Genomic DNA, 27,470 nt, shown 5'->3' with positions numbered 1-27,470 from the left:
TATGTTTTATACTGTGGGGTACCTGGGTCTTTCAGTTGGTTAGGCATCCAGCTCTTGATTTCAGCACAGGTTATGATCTCACAGTTCATGAGATTGGGCTCCGCGCTGACAGTGGAGAGCCTGTTTGGGATTCTCTTTCTCCCTCTCTCTCTGCCCTTGCCTGCTTTCATGCTCTTTCTCTCTCTCTAAAATAAACAAACTTAAAAATATATATATGTTTGGGTCACCGGGTGGCCCAGTTAGTTAAGCATCTGACTACTGATTTCAGTTCAGGTCGCGATCTCATGCTTCATGGAATCGAGCCCTGTGTCAGGCTCTATGCTGATAGCACAGAGCCTGCTTGGATTTTCTCTCTCCCTGTGTCTTCCCCTCCCCTGTTCATGTATGCTCTCTTTCTCTCTCTCAAACTAAATAAATAAATAATACACACACACACACACACACACACACACACACACACTCCTACAAATACACCTAGAAGGCCAGGATTCTTGGACTTCTAAAAGTTTCATGCAAGCATATGAGTCTGTCTTACGCTGCTGGGCTTCAGCACACATATTTGACACCCAGCCTACATACCCAAGCTTCATCTATACTCACCCACAAATAGCCTCCTCTTGGCCTAGAGTGACATGGGGAAAGGATTCATGCAGGCCTTGGAAGCAGGTTTAGGTGTCTTTGGGCAGAGAATTCCAGGGTTCTAGATGCGTGGAGCATGGTCTAGCAGGTGGCCTGGATTCTGGATGGTAATGTCTCTTTGACCCCATGACTCCTTCCTCGATATGGGAGGGAGGGATATAGGAGGGAGATTGCAGGAGAGGAAGACCAGAGTGGGGCCCTCTAAAGTGTGGGGCCTGTGGCAGGACCTCTCTTGTCCAGGTCTAAGGCCAATGGTGGCAATCAATGGTAGAGAGGTAAAAACTACCGTTTCCCTGTCTGTTTAAAGACTGTTGTCTCCTCACATCTTTGTGTTGCAAAACACAGGATTCCTCCTCTGACATTCCTTCCCTCTGATAGTGGATTAATGCTACTGCCATCCCAGCAATTAAGGAATCCCAGTTGGGCATGCAACTTTTAGTGGCCAGAGCTGCATTGTCTGGTCAGTCCTTTTACCCTACCCTGGTCAGCAACACACAATGGTTTTTGTTTTTCTTCTGATTTAAAGGGAGAGTCTTCATCCCCAAAGAAAAGCCCGTAGAAACTCGTAAAGAAGAAAAAGTGACCCTTGACCCAGAACTAGAAGAAGCTTTGGCCAGCGCCTCTGACACTGAACTCTATGATCTTGCAGGTTAGTCCTCAACTCTGGGAACCTTGCCTGTCTGGCTCTGTGACCTCCAGGCACTCACCGGCACCCCAGCAGCAGCCTTTGAGCTTCTCTATAACTACTGATAAGGATTGCAATACCAGGTTGTCTTCTGTTATTATGTGGCTGTAAGACTCAATGCAAGTGACTTAACCTCTCTGAGCAAACCTTACTTTGCTGTATGTGTCTCAGCTATAAAATTTAGAGTCCTATCTCAGATGTAAACTGTCCCAATAATACCTATGTTACAAAATTCAAGAGTTTGAGAAACCAAAGGGAATAAATCTAAAGGAGCACTGAGAATTTAAACAACAAAATAATAGCCCTCACTCTTTCTAAGGAGCTTTCATATTTGCATTTTATCACATTTTATCCTCATAAAATATTCATGAAGCTCTTGCCCTTCCCCACAGTCACCATTCCATTCTGATTGCCACTAAGAGGTTTGTTAGCCCCACAATGGAGCAGGAGTTATTTACCATTACATCCAGGCAGGAAGTAAAGCCAATCAGCCCGATCTCATCTTTTTCTAGTTTTCTTAACAATAGCAACAAAATAGTAAATGTTGTTATGATTTGAATTGATTACACATGCAGATAGGCAAAACACAAATAGTATAGAAGAATGGGAAGTCAAGATGGCAGTAGATTAGGGGTCAGCTAACTGCGACCTGCCTCCTGTTTTTGTAAATAAACTATTACTGGAACATAACAACAACAATAAAAGGCTATGTACTGAAAGTAAGTTTCTGTGGCACCTGGGTGGATCAGTCGGTTTAGCACCCGACTCTTGATTCTGGCTCATGGTCGTAATGTCACATCTCGTGGAATTGAGCCCCGCATCCTGCTGTGTGCTAACAGCACAGAGCCTGCTTGGGATTCTCTGTCTCCCTGTCTCTCTGCCCCTCCCCCAATCACTTTCTCTCTCCCTCTCTCTCTCTCTCTCTCTCTCTCTCAAAAATAAATACATAAATTGTAAAAAAAAAAAAAAGAGAAAGTTTCTTACCCTAATTAAGCCTCCTCCCATTTCTAATATATCCTTCAAGAAAGATTCTATGCATATACCAGCATATTTGTGCATTAATGGGATGTGTTTTTTTTCCAAATGGGATGTAAATATGGATTATTAGGGTTATTAGGTCACCACAGGATAAAGGTGCTTTCAGAAACAGTCCACAAGCTTTGGCAAAAATCCTCACGTCTTTATTCCACTGAAAGACATTTGTAATAATAATTCTCCCTCCCAGGAGAACCAGCCCTGCCACCTCAGCTACATTTCCATTCCTTCTGTGATAGTCAGTCATCAATATTAAGTTCACATATTTGAACCTGTCTCAGAAATCACTGCAGGAGTTAAGGCATCTGCATCATGCAGTTAAGAAGGTGCTTTGCAGTGACCTTTTTTCTTAGCCCTGTGGTTGCCTTGGAGGGATCTTGTTATGGTTACTGCTCCTCTCAAGGGTTGTCTCATGGACATGCCCAAAGGGAGAATGCATGGCTGGGCTCGAATTCCCAGGAAATGCTGAAGAAAGGAGAAAGAGAAAAACACCAACCATTTGAAAGAATCTAGATTCTGAAATTCATACAATAATAATACCAGGGGAATAATCCAGAAAGAAAACTGTGTTATTATCTCTACTCAGCCTCACTCCATCGTCAGGTGCTCCCTCAGAGCTCAGGAAGCCCACCTGGGGGTGGGTGACAGCATCTTCTCTAGGGTGGATCTTTCTGGAAGATCAAGAGCAGCCCCGTGAGTGCATGGGCTGACAGCCAGTGAGGTTAAGATAACAATGAGTATCAATGGCCTGCACATGTTATGATGGCAGGTAGACAACAGCAAGGGAGCAGCAGCTGACCACCAAGGCAGCATTTCTCAGAGCGTCTGTACCTCAGCTTGACCACCAGCTCTGCTGGTCTAGAGATTTCATCTTGTCTATGCACATAAGGGCCATCAGTTTGGGGCGGATCCACTAGCCAGATTCCCAGGAAACAGATAAAACAAAAATTGAAACTTGGCAAGGGGAGCCAAATTATAATTAGAAGTTGCTCAGTGAAGGGGCGTCTGGGTGGCTCAGTAGGTTAAGCATCCAACTTCGGTTCAGGTCATGATCTCATAGTTTGTGAGTTTGAGCCCTGCATCGGGCTTTGTGTTGACAGCTCAGAGCTTAGAGCCTGCTTCGGATTCTGTGTCAACCTCTCTCTCTGCCTCTCCCCTGCTCACACTGTCTCTTTCTCTCAAAAATAAATAAACTTAAAAAAAAAAATCTAAAAAAAAAAAAAAAGTTGCTCAGTGCATATAGGGCCAAAGCAAGATATATTTGGATGACCTAAGTGGCCTGTGTCTATCAAATAGGGCATCTTCTGCTCAATGTCGCTCCTCTTCAGGGAAATACAAATCAAAACCACACTCAGATATCACCTCACGCCAGTAGTCAGAGTGGCCAAAATGAACAAATCAGGAGACTATAGATGCTGGAGAGGATGTGGAGAAACAGGAACCCTCTTGCACTGTTGGTGGGAATGCAAACTGGTGCAGCCACTCTGGAAAACAGTGTGGAGGTTCCTCAAAAAATTAAAAATAGACCTACCCTATGACCCAGCAGTAGCACTGCTAGGAATTTACCCAAGGGATACAGGAGTACTGATGCATAGGGGCACTTGTACCCCAATGTTTATAGCAGCACTCTCAACAATAGCCAAATTATGGAAAGAGCCTAAATGTCCATCAACTGATGAATGGATAAAGAAATTGTGGTTTATATATACAATGGAATACTACGTGGCAATGAGAAAGAATGAAATATGGCCCTTTGTAGCAACATGGATGGAACTGGAGAGTGTGATGCTAAGTGAAATAAGCCATACAGAGAAAGACAGATACCATATGGTTTCACTCTTATATGGATCCTGAGAAACTTAACAGAAACCCATGGGGGAGGGGAAGGAAAAAAAAAAAAAGAGGTTAGAGTGGGAGAGAGCCAAAGCATAAGAGACTCTTAAAAACTGAGAACAAACTGAGGGTTGATGGGGGGTGGGAGGGAGGGGAGGGTGGGTGATGGGTATTGAGGAGGGCACCTTTTGAGATGAGCACGGGGTGTTGTATGGAAACCAATTTGACAATAAACTTCATATATTGAAAAAAAAAAGAAAAATTTAAAAAAATTAAAAAAACAAATAGGGCATCTTCTCCTTAGGCAGTGCCAGAAACACAGCAACAAATTCTTATTTCTTTAACAAGAATGTGTAAAGCACTTAGAACATTGTCTGATGCATGGGAAGTCATTTAATCTTTGTAACACTTGAAGAATAATTATTATCCCTATTTTACAGATGAGGAAACTGATGTTCAGGGACATTTAGTAACTTCCCAAGTCACACAGGTAGTTTGTGATAGAACCAGGATTCTAACTCTAGGTGACTGCTCCTGATTGCCACTCTTAACTCTGGACTTGTTGGCTCTACACCTTTGCCCTTTATTGGGCTGCTGCTGGCTGCCTCCCTCCTCCTGATGTGTCGATTACGGTACAGCTGATGAGGAGCTCTGAGATGCTCCTCCACTACCTATTGACAGATGACTTGTCCTGGGATTCTTCTCCAGGTGGCCAGTCTCATCTGTACAGTTTCATCGGAAGATCGGGCAGTTGTGTTTCAGCCTGCCCAGAGCTCGTTCTCGCCCAGTGCTGTTTCTTGCGTCCTGTGCTGCCTCCTGGTGCAAGCTTCACATAATACAGGAGACTGAAAATCTCAGTATGCTTATGTGGCCTTTTATTGCTGACATCTCTTTTATTTACCACCCTAGGATGCTGTAAACTGGAGAGGAAAACTGTTGGTCCTGAGAAAGGGGTGGCTTACATTGAAAGAGGTCCATGATCTTTCTGTTATTTGCCTCTGGGAGAGTACATGCTGTAATCTATATAACGTTAGATCTTAAAATATCCTTAGACTCAGTCCCACCTTCACATTTTACAGATGAGAAAACAGAAAGGTTGAGTCTACTTAACTAGGAGGTCTAAGCAAGTTTTCAGTAATTTGGGGACATAACTGGACCATTGTCCCCAGATGCTAAATGATTCTACCTGTATAGCCCCAGAAAGACATCTGAAGATTGCTGGTGGCCTTGGAAAGAGATTTTTTTAATATATAAGCTTATTTAACACTGTATGTGTCCCACACACTATGCAAGGCTGGGGGTCTCTGGACACTTACCTTTATGATACGAAGAATTGTTCTTCAAGGAAAATTAACATTGTGGACATCCTAATGTGCCTTCCCAAACTTAATGTATATTCACTGTTAATCTTTGTTTTTAGCTGTTCTTGGAGTGCACAATTTACTCAACAATCCAAAGTTTGATGAAGAAACGGCCAGCACTAAAGGTGGCAAAGTGCCCGTGAGAAGTAAGTTGATGTGGAGTCTGTGGTGTTTGAAAATTGAGAGCTTCAGGTGGTGTTGATAAGAGGGATGCCTGTTGAATCCAGAGTTCCATCCTGTAGGCTTTGAAGGTAGATTGTGTCAACGCACTAAGGATCACTGGGCTCTGGGCATTCAAACCAGAATAGGGAAGCCCATAATCAAAGTTTTTGCAGCATAATGGACCAATCAGTGTGTTTTGCCCAGAACATACTCTTTTGGTGGGTCTACTCACCCAAAATATAAAATTGCTGATAAAAAGGTTGCATAGTCAACATAGATTGCAGAGTTTCATGTTCCCGATGATGCTTTTTAATCAATAATAGTATTTTCAGTAAGTTCCCTTTTCTATTAGGTATCTTTGTTTTCTCAATAATGGACACACGTCATTAGAATTTGAATTCCTACTTCCCCCTGAGAATGTGAAAGACACACTGGCATGGACTTAGCCGGCACAGAAAGTTCAAGACCACAATTCTCTGTGTCAGTATTTCCCAGAAAAGCGTACAGTTTATTAGACTCTTGTATTTACTCACTCATTAGTTATCTACTGAATACCTTATGCGTCAGGAATGTTCTAGGTATGAAGATAAAAAATGGTCTCTGCCTAAAGGAACTTATCTGTCCATGGGAGGGACGGACCAACAATCAAGTTATTTTGCTACAGTGCGATCCAGGTGCTGTAAAAACTTGCAGAAGATTACAGATTTTTCTTAGGTGAAGTGTATTTTATTCTCTTTGAAGGAGACTTAGCAGGTACTTTCTAGTCTGAGCAGCATATTTACAGACCATCATTGATACTGAGCTATTTATCCAAACAATGAGCAGTATTACTTTTTTTTTTCATTTTTGCTTATTCATATAGATGAAAAATGTTTATCCTTTTTAACTTTAGTATCAAAGGGTAACATTCTGACAACATGTTTGTTTTTAAAAATCTGGCGCATAATCTTCTGGGCTTTTATGCACAGACATATCATTAACTTTTTTTAAGGCTTTTTTTTTTTTTTTTTAGAATTTTAGGTACACAGCAAAACTGAGCAGAAGGCACACAGATTTCCCATATACTCCCTGTCCTCAATTCATGCATAGCTTCCTCCATTACCAACATCCCCCACCAGAGTGGTACATATGTTACACTTCATGAACCTACAGTGACACATCATTATCACCCTAAGTCTGTTGTTTACATTAGTGTTAACTCTTGGGGTTGTACATTCTATGGGTTTGGACAAATGTATAATGACATGGATCCACCATTATGATATCATGCAGCGTAGTTTCATCTATGCTTTCTTCTAGGGGGTTTATTGTTTTGCATTTTACATTTAGGTGAAAAATTTTGAGTTAATTTTTGTGAAGGGTCTAAGGTCTGTGTCTAGACTCTTTTTTTATGTATTGTTTGTGTATGGTTGTCCAGTTCTAGCACCATTTACTGAAAAGACTCTTCTCCATTGCATTTTTTGCTCCTTTATTGAAAATCAGTTGACTGTATTTATGTGGATCTATTTCTGGGCTCTCTACTCTGTTATATTGATCTGTTTGTCTATTCTTTCGCCAATACCACACTCTTTTGATTACTGTAGTTTTGTAGTAAGTCAAAGTTGAGTAGCGTCAGTCCTCCAACTTTGTTCTTTTTCAGTATTGTGTTGGTTTTTCTTGGTCTTTTGCCTCTTCCTATAAACTTTAAAATCAGTTTGTTGGGGCGCCTGGGTGGCGCAGTCGGTTAAGCGTACGACTTCAGCCAGGTCACGATCTCGCAGTCCGTGAGTTCGAGCCCCGCGTCAGGCTCTGGGCTGATGGCTCGGAGCCTGGAGCCTGTTTCCGATTCTGTGTCTCCCTCTCTCTGCCCCTCCCCCATTCATGCTCTGTCTCTCTCTGTCCTAAAAAAAATAAAATAAAAAACGTTGAAAAAAAAAAAAATTTAAAATCAGTTTGTTGATGTATACAAAATAACTTGCTGGGATTGCATTGAATCTATACCTCAAGTTGAGAAGAACTGACATCTTGACAATATTGAGTCTCTTGCAGTTATCCCTCCATTTAGTTCTTTTTTATTTCTTTCAATAAAGTTTTGTAGTTTTCTTCATCTAGGTCTTATAAAGATTTTTTATACGTACAAATGAAATACCTAAGTATTTCATTTTTCATTAACTTTTTTTCAAATTGTGGTTCTCTTCTTTTATCAGTACATGTCAGTTTGCCCCCTTCTTTTAATGAATAGATCACATCTTATTATGAGAGATTATGCTGTAACTTAACCATTTTCATATTGATAGGCTTTGTATTTATCATATTTTGCTGTCACAAGTAATATGTCAGTGAACATCCCTGAAAAATATATTTATGTATTTGTGCTTTTTTTTTTCCCTGTAGATTAGACTCCTAGATACAGAATTACTGGGTCATAGAGTACCCACATTTTACATGTTGATAAGTAAGGCCAAATTCCTCCCAAAAAGTTTGTACCAGTTTACGTTCTCACCATCAACGTAAGAGGATGTGTTTGACTTCACAGTTGTTGCCAATTCTACATGTTATCTCTTTTTACATTTTTGTGCTAGTCAAATGGTGTTCCATTTTTTAACTTCACAATTTAATTACTTTTTATATTTTTGGTCGAGTGACAGATTCTTGTGATCATATTATTTGTTCATTTTTAATTGGATTGTCTACTAATTTGTAGGAGCCCTGTGTATATTGGGATAGTAACAGTTTGTATGTTAAATATATACTGCAAATGTTTTCTGTTAACTGCTTTTGAGAATTGTTCCATTCTGCCTTTCTGTCCCTTTCTCTTCCCATACCTTCCTCAAAATTAAATCTCCAAATGGAAATCAGAGAAGGATGAGGTATGGTCAAGAAGCCAGAAGGGGCACCTGGCTGGCTCAATTGGTAGAGCAACTCTTGATCTCAAGGTCATGAGTTTGAACCCCACATTGGGTATGGAGCCTACTTAAAAGGAATAAATAAATAATATTTTAAAAAAAGAGGCCAAAGGAATAGTATGGTTTTGGAAATGAAGAAATTTATTTCTTTTTTGAATCTCAGCTCCTGTAGCTTGATGATTATAGTCTGAAAGTGATCCATATACAGCAGCAATAACTGCTTGTGGATTTGGTGGGGCGGCGGGGCGGGGGGTAGGTTGGAGTTTACTATAGGGCCTTCTGAACTTTTGGTTCCATGTAGCATCAGCCACTGAGACTTCTTTGCATTGCAGTTGAGAAGCATCAGTGTTTGAAACTGTGACTCAGAACTGTACCATTTCCATGTTTGTTTAGTTGAGAATCATCAGCTGTACTATCACTGATATTAGAGTATTATTGGAATCGGAGCATAGGAAGGAAAGGTCGTTTTGGGGGAAGTCATCTCTGATTTTGGAAGGAGAGCCCTTACACTTTCTTTTTAAAATTAAAACTTGTGTGTTAGATGTGGTTAAAGGTGAGAAGGTCAAGCCAGTATTTGAGGAACCACCCAATCCCACCAATGTGGAACTGAGTCTGCAGCAGATGAAAGCCAATGACCCCGGCCTGCAAGATGTCAACCTCAACAACATTAAGGTATTGCGTTATGATTATTGTCAGTCACTTGATTTATCATGAGGTTAAAAAATGTAATGGAGATAACTGATTGCCAGTTTTCACACCTGTTTCCAATCCTCTGTAGTCACTGACTTTGAGGCAAGCTATCCAACTCAAAAGAAGAAATTTTTAAAAAGTGACTTCTAGAATTTTTTGCAAAGAATCACAGTATTTGTGTTAAACAAAGAATGTTGGTTATCTACTGCTGGGTAATAAAGTACTCCAAAACTTAGAGGCTTAAAACAATAAACATTTGTTAGTTCACACAGCTTTTGAGTATCAGGAATCAGGACTTAGCTGGATAGTTGTGGCTCAGGGTCTCAAGTGAGGCTGTAGTAAAACTGTCATCAAGGGCTGCCATCAGCAGAATGCTTGACTGAGGTAGAAGGGTACACTTCCAGGATGGCATACTCAGGTGGCTGTTGGCAGGAGGCCTCAGTTTCTCACCACATGGGCCTCTCCATAGGGCTGCCTGTGTGGCCTCACGTCATGACAGCCTTCTTCTCACAGAGGGAGTGGCTGAAGAGAAAAAGAAAGAACAAGCAGGAAACCACAGTGCCTTTTATGGCCTATGCTCTGAAGTCACACATTGTCACTTCTGCCTTATTCTGTTTGGTAGTTAGTCATGTTACTCTCAAAGGGAGGGGAAGGAAGTGTGTGTATGTGTGTGTGTGAGTGAGAGAGAGATGAGAGAGAGATGAGAGAGAGATGGAGAGAGAACATTGCCTGGTATCTATTTTGTTACTTCATGTTGGGCCAACATCTGCCATTTAATAATAACTGACTTGTGTTGAGTATTCACTGTGAGCCTTCTCCTTTGCTAAATACTTGAAATTCATTACAGTAGTTCCATTCTATCTGCGGTTTTGCTTTCCATGGTTTGCAGTTACCGCAGTCAACCACCACAGTGCAGAAGTAGATGATCCTCCTGACAGACTGTCAGAAGGTCATTAGTAGCCTAACCCTCTATCACAGTGCTTATGTCATTCACCTCACCTCATTCCGTAGGCATTTTATCATCTCACATCACAAGAAGAAGGGTGAGTATAGCTATCTTTTGAGAGAGAGGGAGGGACCACATTCATGTAACTTTTATTACAATATATTGTTACAAGTGTTGTTTTATTATTGGCTACTGTTGTCGATCTCTTACTGTGCCTAAGTTATAAATTAAACTTTATCATAGGTATGTGTGTATGTACAGGAAAAAACATATTATAAGTGTTCAGTGCTATCCGTGGTTACAGGCATACACTCAAGGTCTTGGGACATATCCCCCATGGATAAGGGGAACTTACTGTATCTCATTTAATCTGTAGTGGCACTTAAGGAGATTAAATTGCTCACGGCCATGGAGCTAGTCTGTAGTGAACCCAGGATTCATATCAACCTCTAGTCTACCCCGTATTGCCTGCCTCCCAGTGGTTGGGGCTGTGCTAAGTGCTGTGAAAGATGGAGTAAGATTCATTTTGTCTTTATTCTGAAAAACTTATATTAGGAGAAAAATACTAAATCAATAACTACAACATGATGTGGTAAGCCCCCAAAAGTTGTGGAATTGCAGATAAGGAAATTTTTTATCTTGCCTTGGAAAGCCAGTGAACAAAGGAGGTGATATTCAGCTGCCTCTTGAAAAATGAGTAGGAATTAATCAGAGAAAAGGATAGTAGAATTTCCAGGCAAAGGGAAAAGCATACATAAGAGTATGGAGGAGAGAAAGACCATGGTATATTAAAAGAATGGCACATAGATGAATCTGGCTAGAATATAGAGAATGAAAGAGAAAAGGAGTGGAGTTTGGTATGTGCATAATTTCTTGGTCAGAGTGAACAGAACAGGGAGGCCAGAATGTCATGTTGTGTTAGATTCCCTTGTTAGATACTAAGTGGTGCTGTTGGCCCAGGATGGCTTGGCTGCTGGAGGATGGGTAATGAGTATTTTAGAAGGGATGTCACACGTTTAGCCATCTAAACACATAAGGTATTTAAAAGCTGTGGGTCTTGAGTTGGGGTGGGGGAGCTACAGAATGGTCTATCAACCCTCTGTGCCTTCCCCCATTTTAGAACATTCCAATTCCAACCCTGAAGGAATTTGCAAAGGCTCTGGAAACCAACACTCACGTAAAGAAGTTCAGCCTGGCTGCAACCCGCAGCAATGACCCTGTGGCAATTGTGAGTAAAATTTCAGAAATATTACATGAAAATATTTAATTTGTTAGAAACTATTTTTAATGTGTTCTATAAATTAACAGTTTTTAGATCTGGTAATTTTCTACACAGTTAAACACATTAGTTATAATAAGACAATAAAACAGAACCCATCTGTCAGGCACTTTGAATTAACTAAAATTTTGTTAGCAGTACACTTTGAGGAGAAAGAAATAAGATTAGATTAGGCATTTAGCTACATAAATATTAGCTTTTGCTCTGTACTTAGTACAAATTTTCTGGAGCTTTTGCATCTATATTAACATAATGTCACAGTCAATGGATATTCTAAGACTCCCAAATCCTACAGGAACTGAGCATGTATAAAAGTATTAAAGTGTATTTCATTTTAATCTTTGAAATGGATTATTATGTTTCAAAAATATTTTAAACAACTAGATCTTAAAACATTTTTTGTTAACCAGAATACGAAAAAAGTAACCAGCCAAAAGCCCTGTTCCTTCCATGCATTTTAGATAATTCAGCTAAATAAGGAAGGCCCTTGGCCTAAGTAACTACTACAACTGTTACCACCATCAATGTTATTGCTATAAATAGCTAACATTTCTTCAGCAATTAGTAAACACCAGCAGTAAGCTCTATGCATTACACACATCAGCTCACCTAATCCTCACTATAATACTATAAGGTATGTGCTGTTATTAGTTCCCACTGTAACAAATGAGCAATCTGAGGCTCAGCAAGGTTGAATATCTTTTCCAGGGTAACACAGCCAGTAAGTGGCACCACCGGGTCCTCCCGATTCTATAGCCAGGTTGCTTTAACCATCAAGCTATGCTGTTTTTATACACAATGCCTCAACTTTCATACTTTTGCTAAAGTATATCAGTTTTGGGGAGCCTGAACATCAGCCTGTAATTCTACAGCATCTAATGCTCAGCCTTTGAGTCAAGCTAGAAAAACAAGTTTTCTTGACGTGATGATGTGATTTAAAGCAACATGTCTGTTGGAAGATCTAAAATAGCATTAAAAACGGAAAGTAAAATGAAAGTAATGGCTACCTACTGCAGTGTTAGCACAGAGTAGATGTTTGGACACTTGTTAAATGGATGAATACCATGCCCTCCAACCTCTCAGCAATAGAGAATATTTCTGTGATGACCACAGCAAATATAAAATAAGCACTCATGTAAGAGGAACTAAGCTACAGAATTGATGTTTTCACCAGCAGTAATTATATCTCAATTTGTGGGTTGAAAGAAGTTTTGAATTTGAAACCTTACCATTAAAATAGTAAAATAGCAGAACTAGATCATTGGTAAAGGTGAAATCAGTTATTTAAGGACTTTTATCGGTATATGATTTTATATAATCTCTGTCGTTCAGTAGATAGGTTCTCAATAAAGCAAAATATTCCCAGTACATTTTGTATGCAAGTGACTAGGGTATGAATAAAGAAATGGTTTGTCACTTCAGTGTATTACATGACAGTAAAACTGCAGGGATGGAAATAGGTTGTAGTCCACTGTCAACCCTACTAGCAAATAATGTGACTCTTCCACTCAGTCAAATAGCTAACTTGCTAAGTGGTCTAAATAAAATCCAAATATAATCATCTCTTTGATACTGTTTTTAGTGCAACAGCTATGTGTTGCAAGCATACCGTGTGACTCTGGCTCACCACACAATTGTAAGGAATAGTTGCAGTTCTTCAGGGTATGAAAAGATAAGCCTCTCTGGCCTTATTCCTAGATGGCTTTATATTGTCCAGCCCTCACCCGGCTGCCCCCATAGCTCTCCTTTCAGTCATGCCAGAGTGGAGAAAGCTACTTTTCAACCTACTGTAGGTTGAAAATTGGTTGATTACCCCATAGGCAATAGAGATCTTCAAACTTTGATTATCCCTAGCAACTGCCTGCAAAGAATTAAAGATGGGAGCGCCTGGCTGGTTCAGTCAGTAGAGCATGCAACTCTAGATTTGGGGGTTGTGAGTTTGAGCCCACTTTGGGTCGAGAGATTACCTTAAAAAAAGAGAGAGGAAAAAAATAATGAAAGATCAGTGTTAAAGCAAAGAGTTTTAGGAGACTTCTTTGTAAGATTCAGGAACAGATTCAATGAAGTACTTGTGGGATTACTGTAAAGGTAGGCAAATTATGTGTATGTGAGATGGCATTATCCCCACTTTGCAGATGAGGCAACTGAGGCTCATAGATGTTGAGTAATTTAACTAAGACTACACATCATGTAGACAAGCCAGGAAGTGAATTTAAGTGACCTGTAATTAGGTTCAGTTCACCATGCCCCAAGTACTTACATGCAACCACATCTCTAGCAGGGAGCAGAAAAAGTCCACATACGTTAAAAAATGCTCTTTTAGACAGTACTGTCCATAACAAATAAAATGAGATAGCCACAAATGTAAGCCACATGTATAAATATAAAAATTTTCTGGTAGCCACATTAAAAAAAAGAAATAGGTGGAATTCATTTTAATAATATATTTTATTTGAACCAATATATCCCAAATATGATCATTTCGAAATGTAATGTGAAAATGTAGTAAGGTATTTTACATTATTTTTTTCATACTGCATCTTTGAAATCTAGTGCGTGTTTTATATTTACAGCATGTCTCAATTCAGACCAGCCGTTTTTCAAGGGCTTAATAGCCACATGTACCTTGAGGCTACCCTTTGGATGAGGCAGGTTTGGACAATGCAGGAAATTGGATTTCCCTACAATCCTGTGAAGTACAGAAAGCAAAACCTTCTCTTTAAAAATGTATTTCTACTGTAATTATTTATATAACATTTAAGAAATCTGGTCTTTGTTTTACCGATGTTATCCCCAGCACATGTAATAGATGCTTAAATACTTTCTGGACTGAAATTAACTTGGGCCTACAGCCCAGGGTTATGTTTGGCTGGGTCTCCCTTGTTTTGTTCACTATGAGAAAAGTGTTTTCTCAAGTTTAAAAGAAATTGGCAAGGTCCTGGCTACTTGCCAGGAAGTCCTGCAACTTTTTTTATAAAGGCCTAATTGCTCCGACATTTTGTTATTCTAATAATGAGCGTAAATCCTGAAGCCTGGGGCGTCCATGAGGAAAAGCCTGATGCATTTCCTTCTGATGCTGTAATTAAAATGTGTGCGTTTAATTCTAATTAAGGACCTAGCAGGGAATAAATACACTTTAATTTACGTGGTGTACAATAAGGTTAGTCCAAATCTTTGAGCTTTCTTTGCAGTTAAAGCAAGTGCTTGTCTAATACACAGGATTCTTTTAGTCTGGTGCTTCTCAGCTCAGGGTAATTTTGCTCTCCGGGGGACATTTGGCAGTGTCTGAAGATATTTTTGGTTGTCATGACTGGGAAGGGTACTATTGGCATTTAATGGGTCTCAGAAGCTGCTAAACATGCTGCAATACACAGGACAACCTCCCACAACAAAGAGTTCTGTGGCCTCAACTGTCATTGGTGCCAAGGTTGAGAAATCCTGTTCTGATCCCAAGTTAGATTCCTTCTCTTCCTTCTTCCTGTGTTTTCCACCATAAAAATAATTAAAATAATATAGAAGTTCCTTGTTCCATTCCCCAGAGCAATCGGTATTACCAATTTGTTTTTCATTCTTCTAGTTGTTGTCTTTATAACTTTAATTAAAGTGGTTGTCAACCCTGGTGAACATTAATCACCTGGAGAGCTTTTAAAAAATTTAGCAGTCCAGGCTACGTACAGCCTGAGATTCCCATTTACTTCATCTGGGGTGAGGCCCAAGCATTGGTATACATTTTGAAGCTTCTAGATCATTCTAATGTACAGCCAGAGTAGAAAACCACTGATATGCACACTTTTTGTTTTTGATCTTTTGTTTCTCCATTAGAAAAGCTGATGGCAGTTCTGTACTCTGTCTTTATCCCTTTTCCTTTTTCTGCCTCAAGCTGTAGTTATTCCATTATGTTCACACATTTCAGCTTTATGTGTGTTTTATGCCATTATATTCTATGTTTTGTTAAGAGATTGATTGCAGAAATTTAAAACTTACCACCAGTATTTACAATTACCTAAATATGTAAATATAGAAATCTCTTTCTCATGGCCCTTACAGTCTAGTGACTAATGCTGGTCTGAGTCTTGTTACTTTGTTAAGTAACTTATTTTCTCTTGCTAGAAACTTTTCTGAAATTTCACTTGTATGTGACCACTTATGAGACTTTTTACTCATTTTGCTGAGCATCCAGTGCATTCTTTTTTTTTTTTTTTTTTATGTTTGTTTTTGAGAGAGAGAAGAGCGCTAGAGTGAAGGAGGGGCAGAGAAAGAGGGAGAAACAGAGAATCCCAAGCAGGCTCTGCACCAGCAGTGCAGAGCCTGACGTGGGGCTCGAAATCACAGACTGTGAGATCATGGCCTGCGCTGAAATCAAGAGATGCTTAACTGACGAAGCCACCTAGGTGCCCCCTGTGGGTTCTTTCAGATAAAAATTCATAGTTCTCTTCAACTCTAGGAAATTTTTTCCTATTATTTTATAATTTCTTCCCTTCTGATGTCTTTTTTTTTCTTTTGTCCTTCTGAAACTCCTACTAGATAAATGTTGAACTTCTGTATCTTTCCCTGTATCTTTTAACATTTCTTTCCTATTTTCTCTATCTTTGTCTTTTTACTCGACATTCTGGGGAATATCCCAGATTTATGTTCTCACTTACCAACTTGGTCTTCAGCCGTGTTCATTTTGTAATACTGGATGTCATTTACTTGTCTTTATTTTAATGTAATATTTAAATTTTTCAACACATTTTCATGTACATATTCTTCTTTTTCCCCCCATAATAGCCAGTACTTATTTTATTAATAGAGTATGTTTTCTTTCTTTTTTGGGGAGAGGGAAGAGGGACAATAATAATTAAAATGTTTATATTTGTTTCTGTTCCCTTGAAAGATCTCTGCTCCCTCTGGAGCATGCTGTGCTATTGGTTGACTTGGCTTTTCTCTTCCATGATGTTGGTTTTCCTAGTATGTCTGGCAATCACTGGTTGACAGATTTCTGAATAGAGAATGAGGTTGTTTTGTGTAAACCAGGATCATTTCCTCCATAGTTGTGTAGATCTGTTTCATCAACAGACCTCTCCCTTAAAAAGGAGACCCTTTTGGGGCACCTGGGTGGCTCAGTCGGTTGGGTGTCCGACTTCAGCTCAGGTCATGATCTCACAGTCCGTGGGTTCGAGCCCCGCGTCGGGCTCTGTGCTGACAGCTCGGAGCCTGGAGCCTGCTTCGGATTCTGTGTCTCCCTCTCTTTGCCACTCCCTTGCTCATGTTCTGTCTCTCTCTGTCTCAAAAATAAATAAAAACATTAAAAAAAATTTTTAAAGGGAGATGCTTTCTATTTCTCCATTTGTCACCATCCAACAGGCTATGTATTTTCTTTATTGATGTATCAACTGCCCTCCTGCTCAAATATAAACTGTCTTTTGACAGGGATTTTTATTTCCTCTGCTGCCAGCACACTGTAGAAACCCAATAGTCTTTTTTGAATAAGTGAATGAATGAATGAATGAGTGCTTTTGTAAGCAGGCAGGTGAATTTTCTAGCAGCCTTCTCTTGAAGGGTATATACGGGGAGCTGACAGGTGGCCTGGGAGTCCCCCACAACTCTACAGTTAGGAGGGGCTTCACTCTGGGAGGGGTACATTGCAGTATGTTTCATCCCTGGACATGGCTGCTTCTCCTCTCTGTTTCTCCCACATGGTATCAGGTGGTAGGTCTGAAGGTGCCTGTTTCTGTGTGGCTTCTGTCTCAGGGAAGCTATGGGGAGGGGCAATGTGCTCTCCATCTGCTCTGGTTATTCCATTTGTTCCGAAGGCAGTTCTTTGATGCAATGCCCCAGTCAGGACTTACCTCTGGCATCTCAGGCAACAACTTTTTTTTGTGTTCATTTCTCCATCAATATTTCTTTTTTTTCTGTGCGTCAGCAATTTTTCAAGGGAATGGCCCTCTGTTTTGTTTGTTTGTTTCTTGTACTGTGAGAGTTCCAGTCACTCAAAGATTTTATCTTTTCTTTATGATAATGGGAAACATTGGGCACAAGGGGAACAGGCAGGTGCATGCATTTGTTGTTTTGAACTGAGAGTCTCCAGTGGGTTTGCCACTCTGAGTGGTGATTATATTCCAAAAGTTATCTTTGAGGAATTCTGATTTATAGATGACCTGAAATAATATCAGTAGTGCCCATATGCTAGTCAACAGTAAAGTTTTTTTTTAAGCTATTCATAGCAAAGGGGACAAAATAAAACAATTCAGAGATCATGTCCTTTCTTTGTTTTTCCTAATGTTAAAATGCTTTTTCTCAGAGAAAAAACCACAAAACAAAACTGACAATGATAACAGATGGTAGTGGGATTTTTTTCAATGTCCACACCTTACAAAGTTGGTAATCCTGTGTCAGGATTTTTTGGTTTTATTTTTTGTTTTACAGGTATGTAAAATTCACAGGTCTGGTCTGAATTATTTTAAATTACTATCTTTGTTACTTGGAGGTGAAAGTTTGATTTGACTCAGTTTTTCTTTAAGTATGTAAAAAAACATCTGTGTTTCATTTGGCGGTGGGGAATTCAGTAAATAAATCTTTAGCAGCATTAATGGTTATTTCTTTTTTCATGATAAGGCTTTTGCAGATATGCTGAAAGTAAACAAGACCTTGAAAAGCCTAAACATTGAATCCAATTTTATCACTGGGACTGGAATCCTGGCCCTGGTAGAAGCACTAAGAGAAAATGACACCTTGACAGAGATCAAGATCGACAACCAGGTGTGACTCACAGGGTGCATGTGAAAGGGGGGTGCTGCAGGGGACTGAGTTAAAAGCCAAAGTTCTGTGACTCGATTTGATGTTCTGGTTTTCCTGTAAGTTGTAATAGCTTCTGGCCTGTGGAGGGCGTGTGGGAGAGCATGACAATAACTAAACCATGCACAGTGAGGCAGCCTGAGACCTAAGGAGCCAGCTCTCCCCCAGCCCTAGGCTAGTCAGGCACCAGGGGAGAGAGGAGGTGGGGCCAGAGGTGTTGACAGCTGCCTTGTGCAGCCATCATCACCCATGTCCCTAGCAGGAATCTCAGCTCAGAATGTCCCAGCCCACCTGAGACTGTGGCTACAAGGAGAAAGCAGACTGGCCATGCCCAGAGACAGACTCTTTGCTGTTGGTCGAAGGCTGCTAGAGCTGGAGGAAAAGGACTCCTGCAGTCTGGGGCAGGCCACAGAGCCTGTTTAGAGGAATCTGGGTTCTAGAAGATGATCTGGCTTAGAGTAGCTGGCCACACCCACGATGTGATCACAGTCTCAGCTCTGTTGCAGTGTTTTTTAAGTTCCCGTCAGCAACCAAAGCAAGCTGCTTTTCTCCAGGACCACATCTTCCTTACCCTGAAGGCCTCTTTTCCCAGAATCAGCCTGCAGTGTTTCAAGTTGCTCTGCTGGCTTCGGCTGGCTCCTGCTGTCAGACAGCAAATCTAGGTTCTCGGCCTAATGCTTTTGCCTTGCCACTTTTGCTATGGGGAACTGTCTGCCATGGGACTCAGTGAATCTGAGGGGTCTGGACACTGTCTAGTGTGAAGAAAGGGCCCTGCGATGTCCCAGAGAGAGGGGAGAGCACAGATCCTTGTGCAATGAGTATTCTCCTGGGGGGTGATGGGAGGGGCAGTGGGAGAGTACCCCCTGCATGTCTGGAAATTCCCGATCTAAACCCTCCAACATCTGATAGAGCCCCAGGCTCTCACCCAGGACTTTTACTTAAGTCTGGAAACCCCCACCAGGCCCCATGAACAGCTCTACTCTCCTTTTTTGCTGTCAGGACACATGGGCTGCTTCAGTGCATGTCCTCTGCCCCTCACCTCCTCTCAAGGCTTGTTGCCAGGGGAGCAGGGGAACCGTGCAGAAGACAGATGTTCCTTTACTCACCCTCCCCAGACAGGGTACATCACCAAAGTAGCTTTCCCAAATGAAAGTATGCAAAGGGGATATGCATACCCAGCCATACACACTCAGGAAGCTCAATGCTGTGTATCCTGGTGTGTATCCAGAGACATGAAGGGAGTGGGGGAGTAGGAAATAAAGAAAGGGGCATCAGGGAGTAAGAGGTTAGGAAAATGAGCCAGAGAGAAATATAAAGTGAAAGAAAAGAAGTGATCCTCAGGAATATTTATCAAATGAACTACTATAAGGAAGAAGTTAAGTGGGCTCTTAGTAAATTCTTTCCAGGACATCTATGAAAGAAATGGATACTTTATTCCAAAGTATATTTATCTTCTTGTATAATGTGAAACCCCACATCTGAAGTAATGTTCCAGATACTCTGTTCCTAGTTCCTTGTAAGATACCACCTAGTTAGGATTGCCAGATAGAATGTAGTTAAATTTGAATTTCATATAAGCAACAAATAATTTTTAGTAGAAGTATGTATCATGAAATACTTGAGACATACTATCCTAAAAATGTTTATTTTTATTTATTAAAATTATTTATTATCAATCAAAATTCACATTTAACTAGGTGTCCTATATTTTTATTTGATAAATCTAGCAATCCTACACCTAATGAATGAAATGGAATCCTGTACGTTGAGAAAGAGCAGCTTTTTTTTTTTTTTTTTTAATGTTTATTCATTTTGGAGAGGGCAGGGGACAGACGATCCAAAGCAGGCTCCACCATGATAGCAGCAACCCCAAGCCTGATAAGGGGCTCAAACCCATGAGATCATGACCTGAGCTCACATGAGATCAAACCCGTGAGATTGTGACCTGAGCTGAAGTTGGTCGCTCAACCAAGTAAGCCACCAAAGCACCCAGAGCAGCTTTTATAATGCATGTGAATACAACCCTGAAATACAAAACCTGAATTTGCTCTCTTAAATCCCCTTTATTAATTTTTTTAGATAAAGTCCTTATTTTATTTTATTTTATTTACTTTATTATTTTATTTTATTTTATTTTATTTATTTTATTTTATATGTTTTTATTTATTTTTGAGAGAGAGAGCGTGAGCCAGGGAGGGGCAGAGAGAGACTGAGACACAGAATCTGAAGCAGGCTCCAGGCTTTGAGCTGTCAGCACACAGCCCGACGTAGGGCTCAAACCCACATACCATGAGATTATGAACTGAGCCAAAGTCAGATGCTTAACTGACTGAGCCACCCGGGTGCCCTATAAAGTTTTTTTTTTTTAATTATTTATTGGGGCTCCCAGGTGGCTCAGTTGTTTAAGCATCCCAACTACGGCCTAGGTCGTGATGTCACAGTTCATGAGTTCAAGCCCCATGTTGGGATCTGTGCTGACAGCTCGGAGCCTGGAGCCTGCTTCAGATTCTGTGTCTCCCTCTCTTTCTGCTCCTTCCCCGTTCACACTCAGTCTCTATCAAAAATAAATAAACATCAAAAAAATTTTTTTTCAATTATTTATTTTGAGAGAAAGAGAGAATGAGTGAGGGAGGGGCAGAGTGAGGGTTGATGGGGGGTGGGGGAGAGGGGAAAATGGGTGACAGGTATTGAGGAGGGTACTTGTTGGAATGAGCACTGGATGTTGTATGTAAGGGATGAACCATGGGAATCTACCCCAAAAACCAAGAGCACACTTTATACACTGTATGTTAGCCAATTTGACAATAAATTATATTTTAAAAAATTATTTTTTGAGAGAGAGAGAGAGAATGAGTGAGGGAGGGTCACAGTGGGAGGGAGAGAGAGAATCGCAAGAAGGCTCCACACTGTCAGCACAGAGCCCTATGCAGGCTCTGTGTGAGTGAGATCTCACAAAGTGTGAGTGAGATCTCACAAAGTGTGAGTGAGATCATGACCTGAGCTGAAATCAAGAGTCAGATGCTTAATCGACTGAGCCACCCAGGTGCTCCACTTAAATCCCCTTTAAATTATCAACCTTCTCATCCTTCCTCAGTCATCTAGAATGGAACTATGTAATTTTTCAACCTTATTCCCCAATATGCCTCCAAAATAGCTGCTTTTTACTTGCGACAAGAAAGAGCATTGAAAAAAAAGAAAGAGGATTGAGACTTTGTAGAGCAACGAAAAATTCTTTGCTTTATTCCAAGAAAGAGGAAATTCAGAGTCAGACTTGTCTTCCATCCAAATTTTTTTTATTGACTGATAGGCTATTAGAAATAGACCTCGGTTTCTTCATCTATATAACGAAGGGTTTGAAGTAATCTGTAAGTTTCCTCAAGCAGGACCCATAGCCAAGACCAATTTAGCATCCTTGCACCAGACAGCGGCACCCAAATGAAGGCCTGCTGAGAATCCATCACTGGGGCAGGCTGCTGTGGCTAGGCTCCAGGTGGATATGTAATGATTTAATCAGATGCCCCCTGTGAGAAGAATAATCAGTGATGCATATTAATGAAACAGATGGGTGACTGCTAAATAAATTTGAGTAAAAAAGGTCATTTAAAAAAGACAACAGAAGAAATGTATGCTTAACTTTTATTTATTTTTTTCTTTGTATTTAGTGACTTATAAAGGAGAAATATATACAAATTATAAGAAATTTTGGCCTCCATTTGTCACCCTGGGCTTATATAACGCAAAAGACCTCAAAATGACTCAGGCTGAGAAAGAAAGATGCCCTGTGTTACATTACTTTCTCCCCTTTTTTATATGCTCCTTCCCCATGTAATTTTCTGAAGCTCCTACATCCTTTATATAGCCACCAGTGTGCCCATGTTGACAGGAAAGTACTGCATGTTACCCCAGCGCAGGACTCCAAAGGCTTGAGATTTGTGAGGGGGAGTAAAGGGACTTTTAGCTCGTCCCTCCCCGCCAGCCACATCCATCCACCCTTCTGCCCTTAGATAGCACCACTTGGCCCCTTCCAGGGGCATAAGGCATAGCAATGGCAGCCCCAACCTTAGCTCAGGTCTCAATACATCCCCACTGTTCTAAAACGTGTCATGAGCTAAAGTTGTTCATGGAACTGTGAGGTCAGGATCTCTTTTTTGCTGTCTGTCCCTCCCATTAGCTTAGAATGCTAATCTCTACACCGTGGATGCCCAGAGTTGTTATTGTCTGACTGGAAATACCACATTTTGTTAATTTCTTGGGGAGAGACTGGTTTGACAGGTTGCTGGATGAAGAGAAAGAAAAGGAGCAGAGTTTGATCTGAGGACTCCCTAGGACACAAAAGTTCCTCCCTAAACTTTTCTCCTTCATCTACTCAATATTTAAAATTTCCGAATCTAAAAGGTATATTTTTAAAATATAATAAAGCAATCAAAATTGCATGATACTGGCACAGAAATAGACTTGGCAGAGCAATGGATTCCAGAAACCCATCTAAGTATGCCTGAGAATTTTGCAGTAAAGTAGTATTTCAACTCAGTGAGAAAAGGATAAAGTAAAAGATAATTTGGAATAATATTACTTTGGGACTCTATCTTAGTTCTTATACTAAAATTCATTCCAGGTGAAATGAAGATTTAGATATGAAAATATATGAAGTCATAAAACAAATGGAGAAATCAGAAGGATTTCTGATAGAAGAAATCAGAAGAGACTTCCCAAACATGATATAAAATCTAGGAGATTGGTAAATTTAGCCATATGAAAATTAGGAAAGGTCTTTATAGTAATCAAAACGAAAGTCAAAAGACAAACTGAGCAACGTATTTTCACAACACATTTGACAAAAGGTTCATTTCCTAATATATGAGAAACTTACAAATCAATAAAGAAACAAACACAGGAACCATAAGCTGGTAAAAGAAAAAATATACAAATGACAGAGATTGGTAGTTTCCAAAAAGAGAAATACAGATGCATAAGAAAATTAATTGTTCTGATTCATAATTTGAGAAATGCAAATTAAAGCAATTAAATAAATACAAGTAGAATATAAATCTTCACCTATTAGAGTGACAAAGATGAAAAAGATTCGTAACATGGGAATGTTGGCCAGGGTGGGGAAAACAGTAAATCTCAAACACTGTTAGTAGGAGTAAAAATTGTCATATTTTTGAGGATAAGTCATGAACATATCAAAATTTGAAACATGCTTACTCTTGCGCACAGCTCTAATTTTCCCTACAGGCACACGTGCAGAAATGCCATAGGATAGACTACGTGTGCGAGGGAAGTTCACTGCAGCATTGTTAGGAATAGTAGAAATGGAAAGCAATGTAAAAGTAAGTAGGACCTAGCTAAATAAGTTATTCTCCATCACCACAATGGAGTACTGGAGAGCTGTTTATAAGTATGAGAGACATGTATATTTACCCGTGAAAAGGTGTCCTTAATGTTAAATGAAAAATAAAAACACATTTCAGAACAATATGCTAGTATAATCCATTTATGTGAAAAAAAGAATAGATGTACATGTGGTTATGTAGACATACGAATGCATAGAAAATGTTTTAAAAGACTGTATATCATATGCCAAACAGGCTTTCTCTATGGGGAATGGAAATACTGGGGGAAGGGGGCTTTTGTTTTTTATACACTTTTTGTGTGCTTTTTCTAAATAAGCCTACACTTTTTACTTAAAACTTTTAATAAATATACTATGGAAAAATTAAATTTTATTTTTCTTAATTGTTAAATTTTGATTAATTTTAAATTCCTATATTTACATGCCCCCATATTTTAAAAAAAGTTCTAGTTTTAATTTTTTTTTAATTCTGTATTTCAACTTAACAAACACACACTAAAAACCAAGAACCCTCTTTCCACCAAACTTAAAAAACTTGGAGATTTTTCTACAGCCCAATAACCCCTTCAGCATTTGATAATTCTCCTGGCCGTGGTTCAAACCACAGTGAAGTTTCTCTGGGATCTCCCAGTGAGACTCTGCTGAGAAAGAATAGCCATCCAGCAGATGATCTTTGATTAGTTTTGGATATAGATCCCAGAATAAAAAATTCAGCAATTGGATTGATTCCTGTAAGGTGGTTTCACTATTTAAAAACACTCTTTATTTAAACCACAGAAACTGGGGTAAATTGGAAACACCGAATATTAGCTTTGCTTTAATTTTACGTGCGGAATCAACTTTTCCTTCGTAAGTAATTTGCTTAGTCTTTTCAGTTTAGCATGCCAGCAGATTGGGCTGTCTGTTGGATTTTGCTTCTAGACAAGGAGCCGGTCTCAAGTGACTGCAAGGGAGAAAATCTCAAGTGACTTTATTCCTTTCAAAGTGAGACTTTACCCCTTTACTTTTTTGTCCACCAAGTAGCTATGCATCTTTCCCATGCAAGTAACTGTTTCCTTGTCCTTCTTGGTCGTCCTGTATATGTGTCCGCACCTGCAACCAGAGGCAGCAGTTGGGAACAGCTGTGGAGATGGAAATTGCCCAGATGCTCGAGGAGAATTCAAGGATCCTCAAGTTTGGATATCAGTTTACCAAGCAAGGGCCTCGAACAAGGGTGGCAGCCGCAATCACCAAGAATAATGACCTGGGTAATGCAGCCCTATTGTGTGCTGTTAGTGATTAGAAGAGCATGATGACCGTTTCTTTCTCCACTTCAGATACAATATCGCACAGACATCATTCCACTGGCCTTTGGTGTCAGCCCCTGATCAAAGGCACATTGCTACATTATCCTAGGAATTCTCATCAGCTTCATAGTGTCTCAGTTTTATAGTAGCATTCTCTCAAAAACTCTTTGTTCTTTTCTTCCAGACAACCTTTGAGTTTTGCTTGGTTTCCTTTATGTGTTTGGTTCGCCTTTACTTAGTTCTTACATGTAATCACCCTGTGTTGTTATCTGCACCAGAAGATGGATGCAGTGATGTGGAGATTCCCAGTTCACTTATGTTTGACTTCTGACTATGCTTTGCACTTGGGTTCAAATGTCTGATACTTTGGTGATTTCCATGTGAAGTAAACTAATGGAACTACGTTATAAAGGTTAAACTTAGAAGTAGCTCTTTCAGTTAGTCCCTCTTTCATTTTTCCTGCTGCCTACTCTTTGCCAAGGATCCATGCCATTTCTTCTGTTAGGATGAGAGGGGGCATATCCTGGTCAACCAGAGCACAGAAGAATGGGACAGATTGGGAAAGCTCGGTCTGGGCACGGCTCAGTCACCTGAAGCAGCATGGCAAAAGGACATCCAGGGAGCAGACAGTCACCTGACAAGCAGTCAGCCAATAGCGAAACTCAGTCCTCAGTTTGAGTTTCAGGGACAGAATGCGAGACCTTAGACAGGAGAACTGGGCCCAATATTCCACTAAGTAGAGTGCTGGCCACGGGTTGGATTCAGATGGCAGATAAGACGGAAACCAAGGGTTAGAACCAGAAGGGGCAGGTGAAGATTAGTGTCCATTTCCCTGCCCAGACATGCTTAACCAAGATGCTGAGTCCCAGCTGAGGTGTGGTGTGTGGCCTCCAGAGGCTGGCCAGGCACATGGCAGTGCTTACCCTTGGGATGTAGAAGATGGGAGCTGGCGGGGGGGCGGGGGGGGGGGGGGGAGGGAGGGTGGGCAGCCCAGTAAACAGGGCTTTGGGGAGGAGTGAAGGCACCTAGGAAGGGCACATGGAGACCACAGCTGATCAACATGAGACTATAGAGAAACACGCAAAACAAGAGGCTTGATTTAAATGGAGAAGCGATTTTGAGCCCAAGAGTGGTAGCTGTAGGCAATAGCTTTTGTCTAATTTTCTGTGGACTGGGCTATTTAAAGTTGAGAGTTGGGGCAGGACCACAGCCACAGCACCTTTTTGCCAAATCCGGGAAGGTTAGAGTAACCCTCTTCCTATGCACCAGACAAGCCAGCCGGTGAAGAGGTGAGAGGGGGAAATGGCTTGCAGAAACTGGAAATGGCCAGACGAGGCAACACTTTTGATACTAAACACCCGCTTAAGGGAACCTTAATCTCTGAGTTTACCTGCCATCCGAATCACCCCTTCCTTGGAGGTGGATAATTGGGTTTTTATTTAAAACAGATTTAGAAACTTTGAACATCTGTTTGCAACTCCTCCTGGTCTTCAAGCCATAAGCAGAATTCATAGATTGTGAATGTGTCATCCTGAGGAGTTAAAGCCAGCTGGGAATCAGGTTGCACAGAGGTCGAGATGTGCTAGAGATAAGTGACCATGGAAACCTCCAGAAGTTCACTGTTCTATGGGTCTATTCTGGACCTTCTACTCCATAGAAATTTCTAGCATCCCAGTTCCCAAATGTCAGACATAACTTGATTTAAATGTATGTTCCACAAGACTCTAGATTATTATATCATTTCCATTTATATAATTTATTGGGTAATTGAGTATTGAAACTTAAGATCACTACACCCTTACATGTGTGGGATTGCTATTCTGTGTAATGAATGTTGTTTGTCAGGAATTTAAGGACGATTCCTTCAATTTATCTTTTAAATTTTGTCTTTCTTTTTTTCCTTTATTTCTTACCTAGTTCGTAAAAAGCGAGTTGAAGGAGACCGAAGGTAAACTTCCACGAGAGGAGGCAAAGGTTCATCATGGCTGCCAATTAAAAATAAGCAAGCAAAAACTATTCTCCTTCCCCATCAGGACCATTTTATCAAAGGTTGTTCATTTCCGTTAACCACACAGCTCATAGTCTGTTGTTCTCTTTTAGCACTACTTATTTATCTTGGATTTTTTAATGTATCCAATTGTGTCATATGCTCATGGGCCCCTCTGGCAACTTGCACCAGTGGACTTAAGCAGATCTTAGTGCGTAACAGCAATGGAAAATGATTTAACCACTTTCATATTGGGTTGTCTGGCTTTCTTACATGAACTTTTTTTTTTAATCACTGAAAGGAATTTAGTATATAAGTGTATTTGTAACTGTGATTACGATAGAGGCCTATCTCTGTTTACATGCATAGCTTTGAGTTAGGCTAAATACAACAGAAGTGTTCTTCTGACCACTTAAGAAGTTAGTATTGCCAATCTTTCACTGGGTGAGAACATGTGACTGACTGAGCACAAATTCTCCCCTACCTCCAGAAAAATCACCAAACTCTCATGCTCCACTGTTTGAAGAAGTGCACTAAACGCACATGTCC

At 40.3% G+C, this 27,470-nt stretch overlaps 1 protein-coding gene across 3 annotated transcripts in view; it reads left to right on the top strand.

The window, feature by feature from the left end:
* Positions 1–27,170, top strand: part of TMOD2 (tropomodulin 2) — a 66,421-nt gene extending 39,251 nt beyond the window's left edge. For all 3 annotated transcript variants that reach the window (XM_042988844.1, XM_007081852.3, XM_042988843.1), the window contains 7 exons: positions 1,166–1,288; positions 5,613–5,699; positions 9,142–9,272; positions 11,357–11,464; positions 18,113–18,256; positions 24,751–24,895; positions 26,852–27,170. In XM_042988844.1, coding sequence (XP_042844778.1) covers positions 1,166–1,288; positions 5,613–5,699; positions 9,142–9,272; positions 11,357–11,464; positions 18,113–18,256; positions 24,751–24,895; positions 26,852–26,886 — 773 coding nt within the window. In that variant the 3' untranslated portion in view covers positions 26,887–27,170. The remainder of the gene's footprint in view (positions 1–1,165; positions 1,289–5,612; positions 5,700–9,141; positions 9,273–11,356; positions 11,465–18,112; positions 18,257–24,750; positions 24,896–26,851) is intronic.
* Positions 27,171–27,470: the final 300 nt, after the last annotated feature.

Source organism: Panthera tigris, chromosome B3 (genome assembly GCF_018350195.1).
Source record: "Panthera tigris isolate Pti1 chromosome B3, P.tigris_Pti1_mat1.1, whole genome shotgun sequence".
NCBI lineage: Eukaryota > Metazoa > Chordata > Mammalia > Carnivora > Felidae > Panthera > Panthera tigris.
Note: the sequence above shows the minus strand (reverse complement) of the source record. Positions and strands in the feature narration are given on the sequence as shown.